The sequence below is a fragment of the Pholis gunnellus genome (assembly GCF_910591455.1).
Source record: "Pholis gunnellus genome assembly, chromosome: 12".
Classification (NCBI taxonomy): domain Eukaryota; kingdom Metazoa; phylum Chordata; class Actinopteri; order Perciformes; family Pholidae; genus Pholis; species Pholis gunnellus.
The window spans coordinates 12,897,981-12,910,495 of NC_136539.1; the positions used below are offsets into that span (position 1 = coordinate 12,897,981).

General features: G+C 41.0%; 3 protein-coding genes across 3 annotated transcripts; 1 reads left to right on the forward strand and 2 right to left on the reverse strand.

The window, feature by feature from the left end:
- Positions 1 to 211: 211 nt before the first annotated feature.
- Positions 212 to 3,258, reverse strand: scrn3 (secernin 3). Its single transcript, XM_079170430.1, has 8 exons — positions 3,179 to 3,258; positions 2,800 to 2,962; positions 2,521 to 2,702; positions 2,204 to 2,403; positions 1,008 to 1,220; positions 751 to 913; positions 471 to 651; positions 212 to 379 (listed from the first exon to the last, which is right to left on the reverse strand). Exons 2-8 carry the CDS (start codon positions 2,953 to 2,955, stop codon positions 218 to 220), a joined length of 1,257 nt encoding a protein of 418 aa, XP_079026556.1. The 5' UTR covers positions 2,956 to 2,962; positions 3,179 to 3,258; the 3' UTR covers positions 212 to 217.
- Positions 3,259 to 3,601: 343 nt separating this feature from the next.
- cirsr (corepressor of RBPJ and splicing regulator) lies at positions 3,602 to 8,637 on the forward strand. The gene is made up of 10 exons (XM_079170697.1): positions 3,602 to 3,765; positions 4,568 to 4,662; positions 4,891 to 4,961; positions 5,076 to 5,089; positions 5,202 to 5,254; positions 5,355 to 5,403; positions 5,709 to 5,829; positions 6,663 to 6,769; positions 7,063 to 7,148; positions 7,465 to 8,637. The coding sequence occupies exons 1-10, from the start codon at positions 3,694 to 3,696 to the stop codon at positions 8,186 to 8,188; spliced, it is 1,392 nt and encodes a 463-aa protein (XP_079026823.1). The 5' UTR covers positions 3,602 to 3,693; the 3' UTR covers positions 8,189 to 8,637.
- A 1,493-nt stretch (positions 8,638 to 10,130) lies between these two features.
- sp9 (sp9 transcription factor) lies at positions 10,131 to 12,515 on the reverse strand. The gene is made up of 2 exons (XM_079169841.1): positions 12,380 to 12,515; positions 10,131 to 11,921 (listed from the first exon to the last, which is right to left on the reverse strand). Exons 1-2 carry the CDS (start codon positions 12,398 to 12,400, stop codon positions 10,623 to 10,625), a joined length of 1,320 nt encoding a protein of 439 aa, XP_079025967.1. The 5' UTR covers positions 12,401 to 12,515; the 3' UTR covers positions 10,131 to 10,622.

The window sequence follows — 12,515 nt, forward strand, 5'->3', positions numbered from 1 at the left end:
GTTCTTTCCTCTATTTCTGGTCAATGATTCGATACATAAAAGTAAACATTGTAGTCATCAGTATCCTCGGCTGCTTAGTTCTTTGTCCAATAATTTTACTAGTCAGTTGTGTTTTCAGGATTTAATATACAAGCACGTTTTTACTTCTACCTGATAAAAAAGTTAAAATACAGAGGCGTCTGCTGCTACTTTCACCCCGGATACATGTTTTGTGGTTTCAGCTTTTTCCGTACGCAGCCATCTCCTCCCGAACACAGCTTGAGAACAGATCCGCAAAATAATCTTGTTCTATAATACCGTTTGAAAGATTCTCCTCCATCTGTGTCATCTTTTCCTTCTCCAGCTTCCTCAAACTTGCTGTGATCTTCTTTCCTCTGTCCTATAGACAAAAAACAAACAAAAATATATATATAATCCTAAACCAAGTGAGAATGTTAAGTCAATAGCCAGCTGGAATAAAATTGTTAAACCTCGTAGGATTGAATGATGGCAGCCACCAGCTCATGTTTGACAAACAACACGTGTTTGCGATCGGGCTTGCTCTGGAAGCGCGGTTTCTTCTTTACAGGGTCATCTGCACCGTAGCTGGGAGAAGACGTCTCCTTCAGCTCATTAACGTTCTTCACGAAGATGAAAGGCTTGAATACAGATCTGTTGTACAAAAAAACAATGTAATCAAATCATTATTAGCTGCTGTTGAAATGAATTTAAAGGATGCATCATCAGCTGAAGTGAGATCAAGCGCTGCACCTTTCAGGGTCTGGAGTTGCTGTAAAATAGTGAACCCCGGGCAGAGCCGGATTCGTGGGTATCACAGACACCATACTTCCTGTAGTCATGAACATGCCCTCCATGTTGATGCCACTATCTTTATCCCTCAGGATATCCATCATCGTCTCAGCGGTGATGTGACCTTCAGTAAATAAAATCAAGACATGCGTAAGCAGAGGTAAAAGTCATGTAACGTTTTCCTCCAGTGTGTCAATTCTCCACAGTGAAGTACGCACCGTTGCTCTTTTGCAGCAACTTCTTCCCCTCACAGTATCTGCTCCCAGAGGCTTCTATTCTGGCCGTAGTCGTGAAGGAGTAGACGGTGGAAAAGTTGAACTGAGTCTTTCCGTCCCACCAGCCCTGGCTTCGCGCATATTCCCTCATATCTGGATGTTCCTTGTCGATCTTGGTCGTTATGCCATACTGGTTCGAGATGTTACGATATCCAGCTAGAGAAGAGTAAAACAAGACGATAAAAGACAGAATCTTGTGTATTTAACAAGAATGAATTGTTGAGGTAAATGTGTCAATTAATCATATTGATTTCAGATGATATCGACCAGCCCTTTATACAACAAACAGTGTGACATAATCCATGTCAAAGTAATTATAAAAGTATTTGGCCTCATACTAAGAAGGGCTTTGTGTTGTTTGAAGCTGAAAAGGTCAGACTGATGGTAGTCAGACAGATTAGGGAATTTTACATGCTTGCATGAAACAAGCTCGTTAGCACAAAGACTCACGTTATACTAGCTTCCTCTCTGTTGTAATTTGGTACAAAATTGAGACCTAGATTTTCAAAATAAATCTAAAAAGTGACTTTTGTTGTTTCAAATAAAGATAAAAAATTAACCAGAGATTATATGAAAGGCAGAATCTGAAGTATTTGTAAGCAATCAATTTAAATAAAGTTGGCAAACGAGTGGAATAAATTGTTCTAATTCTGCTTTTGAAAGTGTTTAAAAATAAACCACTTCCAGCCATTGGTGTATTGTGACACACTGATGACCATGGTACTTGTCAAATTCACCCTCTTGTCTGCAGCCATGTTCTCCCAACTATAGCCCGACAAAATACTGCTATTTCAGGCCAATACTATTATTGACATTTTAGAGATCATTGTAACCAAAATATTGTACTGACTGGGACCGATTGTACAGTTAAAAGAGTAACTTACCAGCGGCCTCTGGTGGACAAACTCGTTCATGACAACACTGATTTTGAACTACCTCAAACATATCTTTGGCATTTTATACTGCTAAACATTTCCAAGGGGGCATATATACAGATACCAATACATCTGTGATGAAAAAAAATATCAGCCAATATAATTAATCTGGCATTCTCAAATTTGAACATGTTTCAAATGTCCTCAGGTGCTTTTCCTTATATCAGATGTGCACCCAGTTTTAATACTATTTTTCCCAATTACCTTCCACTCTCTCTGCTGCCCAGTGCTTCCCTGACGTCTCCAGCAGCCACGCCTCTTTCCTGTCTGAAATGAGGAAGCTGTTGTGGTAGGTAAAGCTACACTCATCCTCCATGCAAGATCCTCCCTGGCCATATTTCTCCAGCAACTCAGTGATCACATCCACAGCTTTCTCAGCTGCATTGGCTCTCTCAAGTCCAATCCTGAAAAAAAAAAATTGTACAAAATAGTTTCTGGTTAGTGCGGTGTCATTAAAATCCCCCTTTTGCATCTCAAGTTGATGGTAGTTTAACAAGTAACAGAGGCTTAGGAAAACTAACCTGACCAGATCCATGCCAAGAAGAGCTTCGTCGCCATCTGCACTCTCTCTGCCCCACACTGCTTCATTTCCAATACACACTTGATGCTCATTTGCACCCATTTCTGCGCCCCACAGCCATGCTGGTTTGCTCAACACAACTGCATACGTGTGGGCAACCTGCTCAATCTCTATGTATGTGCACTGTTCACAAGAGGAGGAAAAATAAAAACTGTTAATAGTTGTCCAACTGCCCTTTCACCAAGGAACAGTCACAATGTGGTGTGTCTGTGTCACCTACCTCAACCTTCTCCCCTGCACTGTAGTCTCTGGCAGGGAAATACACCACCTCCTGGACTTCATCACAGGGCCTGTCACTGTTTTTCCCAAAGATGATGCGTTGTCTCTCCGTGGAGGGGGGCAGAGCCACGAAGGTGTCACAGGAGGAAGGGTGCATTTTGAATCTGAGTTTACAGAAAGAACAATTGATTGGATGAGGTACAATATTCAACGAACAGAAGTTAAGATTTACTTTAGCATAAGCAGCCAAAACACTTTACAATACCTCAAATTCACCTGATATGACATCGGATTTAGAGCTATAACGTTGAATGTGTGCTGTTTAAGACACGTCATGTAATGATGTTACTATACTCAACATTACAATAAGGCAACCTTACCTGTGTCTGTAGGTCTGACGGAGTACTGTCACCGTAAGTTTCTGGTTTCATTTCTGCACAACATAACGTCACCTCATCGGTCACAGGTCACGTTCTCTGAAACGGAAACAGTGAAGTCACGTGACCGAGCTGAAGTCCGTTTTATATTCGACGTTAAGCGTATGTCGGCGAAGGAGATGACTATTTATAACACTACCAATCAATTACGTAGCATTTCGTTTATAGTTTTCAAATAATGTAACGTATGTAATATATATTGTATTCTATCTCTGGTGTGACACGGTGGTTTTGGCATAAATAAATGGTATAAAAATTAATCTATTATACAACTCCACTGACTTCCGTAGTTCAGAGGTCAAACAAGAATTGAGTCCTCCGGCTCCCCGTAGCACCATTATAGAACTCTCTTCATGCAGACGGACTTGTTTGTATGCGAAGGAAGCTACGCTAGCGACTCTGTTAGCCAAACATAAACGCTACGATTTCCACTCAGTTGACGTTATAGGTGGGCAATCATGGGGAAGTCGTTTGCCAACTTCATGTGTAAGAAGGATTTCCACCCTGCGTCGAAGTCAAATATAAAAAAGGTGAGTGCTAGCTTCAGTTAGCGTCACTGCTTGAGGCGAGAAGACAGCCTGCTAGCTAGCTAGCTAGCTAGTGAGTTATGCTAACTGTGTTTACTGTTTAACTGGCTGCTGCTCATGTGTGCGTTGTATTAGTGAGAAATCACATTACTGCTAGTAATACTATGACTGTGTCTTAATATATTTGGACCACACCAAGTAATGCTGTTTTATTTCTTATTTGTACTGAATGTTAACGTTATTTAATATACGATAAGTACAGTATTGGTATTGTCTGGATGTACAGTATGTCCTTTTAATAAACACCTGAGCCACCTCTGGTAGGCTACACGTCACTTGTCTAAATTGATATTGTCAATACACCCTACAACAAATAACTAAAATAATCAATGAATTCAATGCCTGTATGCTTTCAATAATTTGTTTTTTAGACATGTAACTCACAATTAATTGTATTAATGTTTCTGTCACTTCCTGATTCATTGGTCTATAAAATGTAGAACATTTTTCTTTTCACAATATCCAAGAACCTAAGTTGAAGTCTTCAGATTGCCTTAATATTCAACTAACAGTCCAGAATCCAAATATATTCAATTAATTTGCAAATTAATTAGCTGTAAATGTACTTATTATTTATGTACAGGGCAGTAATTGCATAAAGTGCATTAAACCTGAACTTCTTTGTAGTCGAGTTACTTATTTCTTCATGCAGTTGTGTGTCAGGTGGGTAAGCTGTCCCCAAAAAAGCTTGTGGGAATGTATGAAGAAGTATGTGTGCAGTAATTCTCCTCACTTTATTTCACAGGTATGGATAGCAGAACAGAAACTGACCTTCGACAAGAAGAAGCAAGAAGATCTTATGCAGGCGTACATGAAAGAGCAAGACTGTTACAACAACAGGTCAGAGGTTACCTTGTACAAAAAAATGATCTTTTAATATCATTTATCAGTATTTTAAACATATACATTTTTTTGTTTATTGATAAATACATACTGTGCAAATCTCAGTAAATGGCAAGGTTTTTATGAACAGTAACTTAAACATCATTTTCTAAATCCCTCCGCTAACTTCACCTTCTAAATGTTGATAATCACCATTAAAATAACATGTTGTTTTCTCACCTCTAGGGTGTTGATGGGGGACGATCGTGTTAAAAATGGCCTCAATTTCATGTACGAGGCTCCGCCCGGAGTAAAAGGTAAATGATCACTTGAGCATCTCTGATCCCAAATAAATATTGTGTTTAATCTGAAACACCTGATTCTTAAGCAGATTCTAACATTCTAATACTCTCTTGTCTTCTGTCCTGAAGAGGAATCAAAAGAGGTAAAGTAGAGAACATTGTGAATCTATACAATTCCACTTGCATTGTCTCCACTTATTTATATCGAGAGAGGTTGACGTACAAACATTGATAATGAAAATGTCTCTTTTCCAGGATGGGGAAGAAGAGTACAAATTTGAGTGGCAGAAGACGGCTCCTCGAGAGAAGTAAGTATTTTATTTTTATACACAATTACATTTTTTTTTGCCATATTGTCCAGCATTCTTCCAGAATCTGCATTTGTTTTAATCCTTAACTTTCTCATAGATATGCGAAGGATGACATGAATATTAGAGATCAGCCGTTTGGAATCCAGGTGTGTGGTGCTTTTTATTAGTTTGAAGCGTATCGCCTTCACGAGTGGGGGAATAAATCTAACGGGGTCACAAGTGGATTAAAAGAGACACTGGTTTGTTTTTTATCAGCCAAATGCTGAAAGGATAGGGAACCACTATATAATAATTACATTCACTGTGTGTGCATTGTTCTACATTACAATGTTTCAAAAAGTAAATCGGTGTGCCATCATTTTTAACAACTATTTGAAGAGGTTTGTTGAGTTTTAAATAATTACGCATGCATCGCCACACTTTGTAGTAAAACCTGTTGTTAACTTCCCAGGTGCGCAACGTGCGATGCATCAAATGTCACAAATGGGGCCACGTGAACACAGACAGAGAGTGTCCTCTCTATGGGCTGTCGGGGATCAACGCCAGCTCTGTGGCCTCAGAGGAGGCACCAGGTATAGTACATGTACAATAATTGTGTAAAGCTGACATATTAAACAGCTTCCCTGCAGTTCCTTTGTTTATGGATGTAATTAAATGCTAATTTGATGTCTGTTAACAAACCACGACCATTATATACAGGTTTTATTTTGACGCTATTGAATTAAACGGGAGAATTTCATTAACTGACATTAGCATCATCATATAAGTCCATGTTAACATTATAAATATAAAATTAAAAGTGAGTGAGCCATCATCAATGCGTAAAATTAAAATAAGTAACAATCAAAAGTTTAATTGATATCTAGAGATTTTACTTGCTGCAGTATATATTTCGGTTAAACATGGTTGTTGTGGAATAATCATGGCAGCACAAAAAGAACAAGGAGCCACGAAATGTTAGTGCTGCTTGATATTTGTGGCGAGTGTGTCGGCTTTAGTCCGCCACAGGCTCTGCAGCAGGCACACCTACTGTATCCTTCCTGTTGGGTTTCAGCTGGGGCTCCCAGTCTTGAGCTGATTCTGACTCCAGCAATCAGCGAGTTGAGTAAAGTACTAATGTTTACCCCGGGAGAGTCCAGTCAGTGCTTGGTCTTGATGGTGGAGTGCTGTAATGGTCCCCTTCCTGTGCCGGGAGAAAAATATGTAATTATTGTGTATTCTGATTCCTCTAACTGCTGCTTTGGCAGAGAATGATATTGTATGATTTGCTCAGCCGGAAGTGGAGTGAGTTGATTTGATGTGCCGTTCTGTTAACAAAGCCGCCCCTGAAATTCCCACTGTGGAGATAGTGGTCGGCTTGGGTTTGACATCAATGGGACTCTGAGGCTGTGATTTGTGCTAACAGGTCCGTCGATGCACCCCTCTGAGTTAATGGCGGAGATGCGAAACAGTGGGTTTGCCCTGAAAAAATGTGTTCTTGGTAGGAACGCTACTGTTTGTGATCCATCGCAGGTAATTGTCTTCTCGCACTCCCGTCTTTGCACACATAGCACGATAAAAAAACCCACACATACACGTATACCTTCAAGGAGAAAAGACAAACTATATGTCTGTGATGTGTCCCTAGCATACATAAATGCTGCAGAGCGGCCTGTTATTGGGCCGGCTTGTCAAGTGAACGGATTAGATTCATTCAATTGCATTAAAAGATGTTCAACTGATCTATTCAAATGTAGATTTGCTCAAATTTGTCTTTGAGAGTCGTATTTAGTTGTACGTTTTCAATGCGCTCTGTGCTTCTGCAGGAATATGTTGCCAGTGATGAAGAGGAAGATCCCGAAGTGGAATTTCTGAAGTCATTAACGACAAAGCAAAAACAGAAGCTCCTTGGGTAAACAATGCAGCACAACTTACAAATGTTTTATTTATGAAAAGCTTCAAGGAGTGGAGCAAAATTATTATTGTTGTAACATTGTTTGAATATTTTTAAGGATATCCTTATGAAATGCAAGGTTACTTTAATCTTTTTTTTTTTTATAAATCTATTTGAAATTTAAACAAAAAACTAATGTTTTGCATTTCATTTTGATTAAGTATTTTACGTTCCTCTGCTCAAAACATTAATGTGATTCATAGACGCTTGATATTCTATCTCTATTTGCCTCTTGGTCGAATGTTCATTGAACGTTTGTGCTCCTGTTTTACAGAAAACTCGATCGCCTGGATAAGCAGAAGGCCAAGAAGAAGAAGGAGAGCAAAAAACAGAAGAAGAAGAGCAAAAGAAAACAAAAGAAGAAGCATGAAAGTAGTGAGAGCTCGAGTGACTCCTCCGACAGCAGCAGCAGCAGCAGCAGTAGCAGTAGTGATAGTGGCTCAGATTCAGACAGTCACGGCAAGTTCAAGAGCCAGAAGAGAAAGAAGAACAAGAAAAAAGATTCCTGTCGGGATAACAGCTCTAAGAGCGAGCGGCGAGTCAAGAGTCAGAAAAGGGCCTCCTCTCCTCGAAGCAGGTCACCGAGCCCTCACACTGGACACAAGCGGCGTGAAGAGGAGTCCGGAGATTATAGACAAACAAGGACAGAGAGGGGAAGGAGCGGCAGTCGAAATCGCAGCCCAGAGAACAAGATCAAGCTGGAGGGAGGTCAAGAGAGAAAGAGACACAACAGCAGGGACAGGCAGAGACCTAGCAGCTCCAAGTCTTGCGTGGACAGAAGTGGGAGCCGCGACAAAGGCAGGGAGGACAGAGGTAGAGACGGGAGACACAGCAGAGACGTTGAGAGGAACAGAAGTAGCACAGATGGCAGGAGAGGCAGAACAGCAGATGGGAGGAGTAGAAGCAGGGAGAGGAGGAAGGAAAAGGAGGGCAGGGGAAGAAGTAAGAGTGGGGAGAGAAGAGAGAGAAGCCAAGACCGAGCAAACAGAAAGCACTGACTTGTTTGTTTTCTTCCCTCTTACAATATTGTATACAATATTCCTCTTAATGTGTTGACTGTTTTTGGCAATGACTATTCTCTGGTGTTCAAAGTGTCCCTGTTTTTAGAATTGCAGATATTGTGCAGTAGGTCTCCCTTTTCGCCAGTAGAGGGAAGCAGTACACATGAAATGTGTAGAGGCAGCTCATGTTGTCCTGTATGAAAGAGTCTAAATCATTTGATTACCAGTCGATGCAATTTGCGGCTATGATCCGTTGGTGGAAAAATATTGGACTCGTTTTTAATGGCTTCTAGAAAGACACATTTTTGTTGCTGCAGTTTATTTTTATTTTTTTAAATCTGGCTTTCATTATTGTCTTTTTTGGTAATGTGTTGCTTAGACGGCTGTTAACTGCACAAAAAAAGTGGGACTTTGTATTTTCTGATTAAATTTGTAATCACCTTTAATTTAATGAGTTTGTTTTGCGATGAATGAAAGAATGTCTGTGTCTAAAAATCGGTTGAAAATGTAGACATCTCTGTTGATTACCATCAGCGTATTTCCACGATAAGTATTTTTAAATTCTGCTCACTTGATGGCAAATTATTACTTTTACTGTTATAATTTTCCGGCCGGTTTCCCTGAATGACACAATGTGTGTTATCAATACTCCTGCTGAGTTTTTGCGGGCGTCAAACAAAACAAATGTGATTTCTGTCTAAATATGCAGCGTGTAAATACAGCATATAGAGACGAAACTAAAGCTCAGTATTTATTTTTTATTGGTGCACACCTATATTTTAATTTGGAGAAAACTAGAATTCATATTATTATTATTATTATATTACCTAGATTGGACAATTCTTTCTTATTCACTTTTGTTTGGGCCGACATTTTACACCTTTTTTATTTAACAGTCTACAATATAGACTCGGAAAAACACTTGTGATTTTAAAATAAAAGATTGTCAATTACATTTTATCTCAGAAGCTTAAATTTCTAAATGTTTTCCTTAGGTGTTAGCTTTTATATGTTGATGAAATTCAAATAGGCTATCTAATAGTTTTCACTATTTGGCCGTTTACTTGAAGCCGCTGTTGCACAAAAGGAAATGAAAATAATTTCCCTCTATTGCCTTCTGGTCAATTTAACATCCTCTTAAAAAGAAAAAGAGGGTGTCTGGATGAGACGCTTTTCCTTGACGTATTCCCAGTCCTGGACTCGCGCTGTAATTATTCCCCGGCTTTTTTCTTTGAGAGTCGGACGCTGCAGTGGGTAAGCACAAAGAAGTCAGAGAGCATCCTTGAACCCTTTCAATACGGGGCCACTGATATTCAAATAACATGCAGGCGCCGTTTGGCTGCGCTGAGCAAAGAGCATTTCTAATTCAAACATTTGCATGTGACTCTTTGCCCCTTCTTTTTCTCAAGTTTAAAAAACTGTTCCCATAACATCTATGTGGCTTCTGGCCAAAAGAACGACGCCGTACCCTTATTCTCGGTCCATCGATTGGTATGCAAATGAAAGCAGTTAATTTGGACAATTAGAATAAATATTCAGGGCCCTTTGTCGTCAAACCCCCCTGGAAACCCCCCGATAAAGTGAAACCGAACAAAAGATGTCTCGGAGATTAATTAGATATTTGATAAGACACGAATCCCTAATCGCAAATACAAGACACATGGGGCTGCCATGTGCTCCAAGTCATAATTAATACCATTTAACAAGATTGTCATTTGGCCATGAAATGTTTTTTTCCGGTGCATTAAACATTGATTTATTCCATAGGGGGAAGTCAAGGTATTATAGGTGATTTTAAGAAAAATAGCCTAAGAGCAGCACTCTAAATTTCTGAATTAAATTAAACTATTTTTAAAGTGTAAACCTCACGTAAATAATTAAACCAAAAAAAATATATATAAAATCTACATCACACAATTGCAGCCTTTTTTAAAGATGTTTTAATTACGATAAAATGAAAGTCTTATACGTGTGACTTTATACAGGTAAACATTTATATATAGATTTTTTTTAGCAAAGAAATAAAATGGTTAACCAAAGTTGAAAAAGCTGTATACATACATATCCACAAAGTGCGTCGAAAGTAAACTCCCTGATTTCCAGGATACCAACACGAATAAAACAATCATAGCCTAACATTTACATGAAAATAACACATAGTTTAGTCGTCAATATACAAGATGTAACTCACATTGTCCAACCAAAGTTCAACAGGTCTCGCGCCACCTCAAACATCCATTTCATATTGAAGTTGCCTGTATTTTCTTTAGATGGATTTACGAATGACATACTTGTTACGCCTGTGTAGAATACATTGTTTAGACTTTGCAATCGCTTCTGGAAATATTTTCTCCTTTTATTGTCTGTCAAATTAGACCCGTTTTCAATGCTGTGCAGTTCTGAATCTGGATTGATTTTGGATGAAGCATCATTAGGGCTCGTCTTGAGGAGACTGATCCTTAACAGTGATTCTGGGATTCACCCCGTCCAAAATAAGTTCTGGGGACTCGGACCTCGGGGTCTCCAGGTTACTGGTGTCGGTGTCACTGTCGCTGCCCCGTTTGCCTCCTCCACCGGCCGTGTGCGTTTTGATGTGCTTGCTCAAATGGTCACTCCGCATAAAGCGCTTGTTACAAACCGGGCAAGCAAACCTTTTCTCACCTGTGTGGGTGCGAAGGTGTCTCTGGAGCTCATCGGACCGAGTGAACCTTTTGCCACAGAAAAGCCAGTTGCAGACAAAAGGCCGCTCGCCGGTGTGCCATCGCAGATGCGCTTTGAGGTGAGATGTCTTTCCGTACACTTTACCGCAGCCGGGAATGTGGCAGCTGTGGAGTCCCTTCCTGCGCAGGCTGGCCCCGGCGGGTCCCAGCCGCTCAGCCTCCTGGCAGTTCGGACAGTCACACGTTGCTCTGCCGGAGTACCGCCGGGACGACCTCGAGGAGCTACTTATTCCTGAACTGCCCCCAGAAATCATGGCGTTGGCGGCAGAAGCGTCTGTGTAAGTGGGGATGACCGTTTTGAACCCGTCCTGCGTTAACAGGTGCTGACCGGTGGACAGTAGATGGGACGCGGTGGGGTTGATTCCAGTGGAGCTAAACGCCGAGTGCGTCAGCGAGGAGAAGTCCGGGCTGTAGCCACTCAGCTGGGAGTGGATGGCTTGAGGCGTACCGGTGTGCAGTGAGGTCTGGAGGGTGCTTGCAGGGTTCTGGACATCGAGCCACGACCCGGGATTAGTGTGGACATCCCACCACGAGGACGCGCCGTTGGCAACATCGCCAGAGATGGTCGAGTGGAAACCGGACTTGTACCACGATTCGTATGGGTGCGCCATCCCCACCCGGGGGTAAAGAGTCTCTGCTGATGTGTGGACTTTGGATATAAAAGCTGACTGTCCGGACTCTTGGGACGCGACTCCTGCAGAGTTGGAAAACAGACCGCTGTAGTCTGTGGAAAATGCAGACGAGGTCGGGGAGGTGGAGGCTAAGCAAAAGGCGCTGTTGCCCGTGCCACTGGTCGGTGTTAGTCCTGTCGACGCGCGGCTTGTTGCTACTGTGAAACCGGGCAGACTGGATCCCAAGTTGCAGCTCGAGGAGGATCTTTTCCACGGATGAAATCCACCTTTTGAGAAAGCGCTCGAGTCAGGTAAAGTTGTAAGAGGACTGGTGTTGCCAATTTTGTTGCAAGTTGCAGCCAGCATAGCTAGAGGTGTAGTTCCAAACCGTGGCTCTTCCTGAAAAACACACACAAACGTTGGAGTTAAAACAAATGTTGCTGAAAGATTTTCGTTTAATCTGGATATTTGGGAGGCAGACAAAACAGGTCTTAAATAAATAGCCTAAATTATAACAACTGTTATAATTAAAAGTAGCATTTGAGCTCGGATAAATGTGCTTGGAGAGAAAGGAGTAGCGTGTTTTAACGAGCAAACCTTTTTTTTACAAACTTTCTCAGATTATGAACTGCGTCAGATATCTGCTGTGAATATACAGTGAGCAAAACACTGCTCTAGTTGCCTTTATCGTTACTCAACTGTTTTTTAAAATAATAAACGAGTAGGCACTCGTAATTAATACAGTAGGAAATACTAACAGCAAACTTGAAAGCAAGCATGTCTATGAAAGCTGCAAACAGCAGCAGGCTACGATAACTTTACGCACAACTTGTTCGCAGATACAAAGTCGGACTCACCCCAAGTATAGACGTTGCCATATCCAGGGTCTGTGCTGTGGTGAGAGTGTTCGCGATTGCAATGCTGTAGGGCTCCAAATTGATTCAGACTCACCGTGTTTGACTCAGGTCACACGGTTTCTCTCTTGGCTCGCCG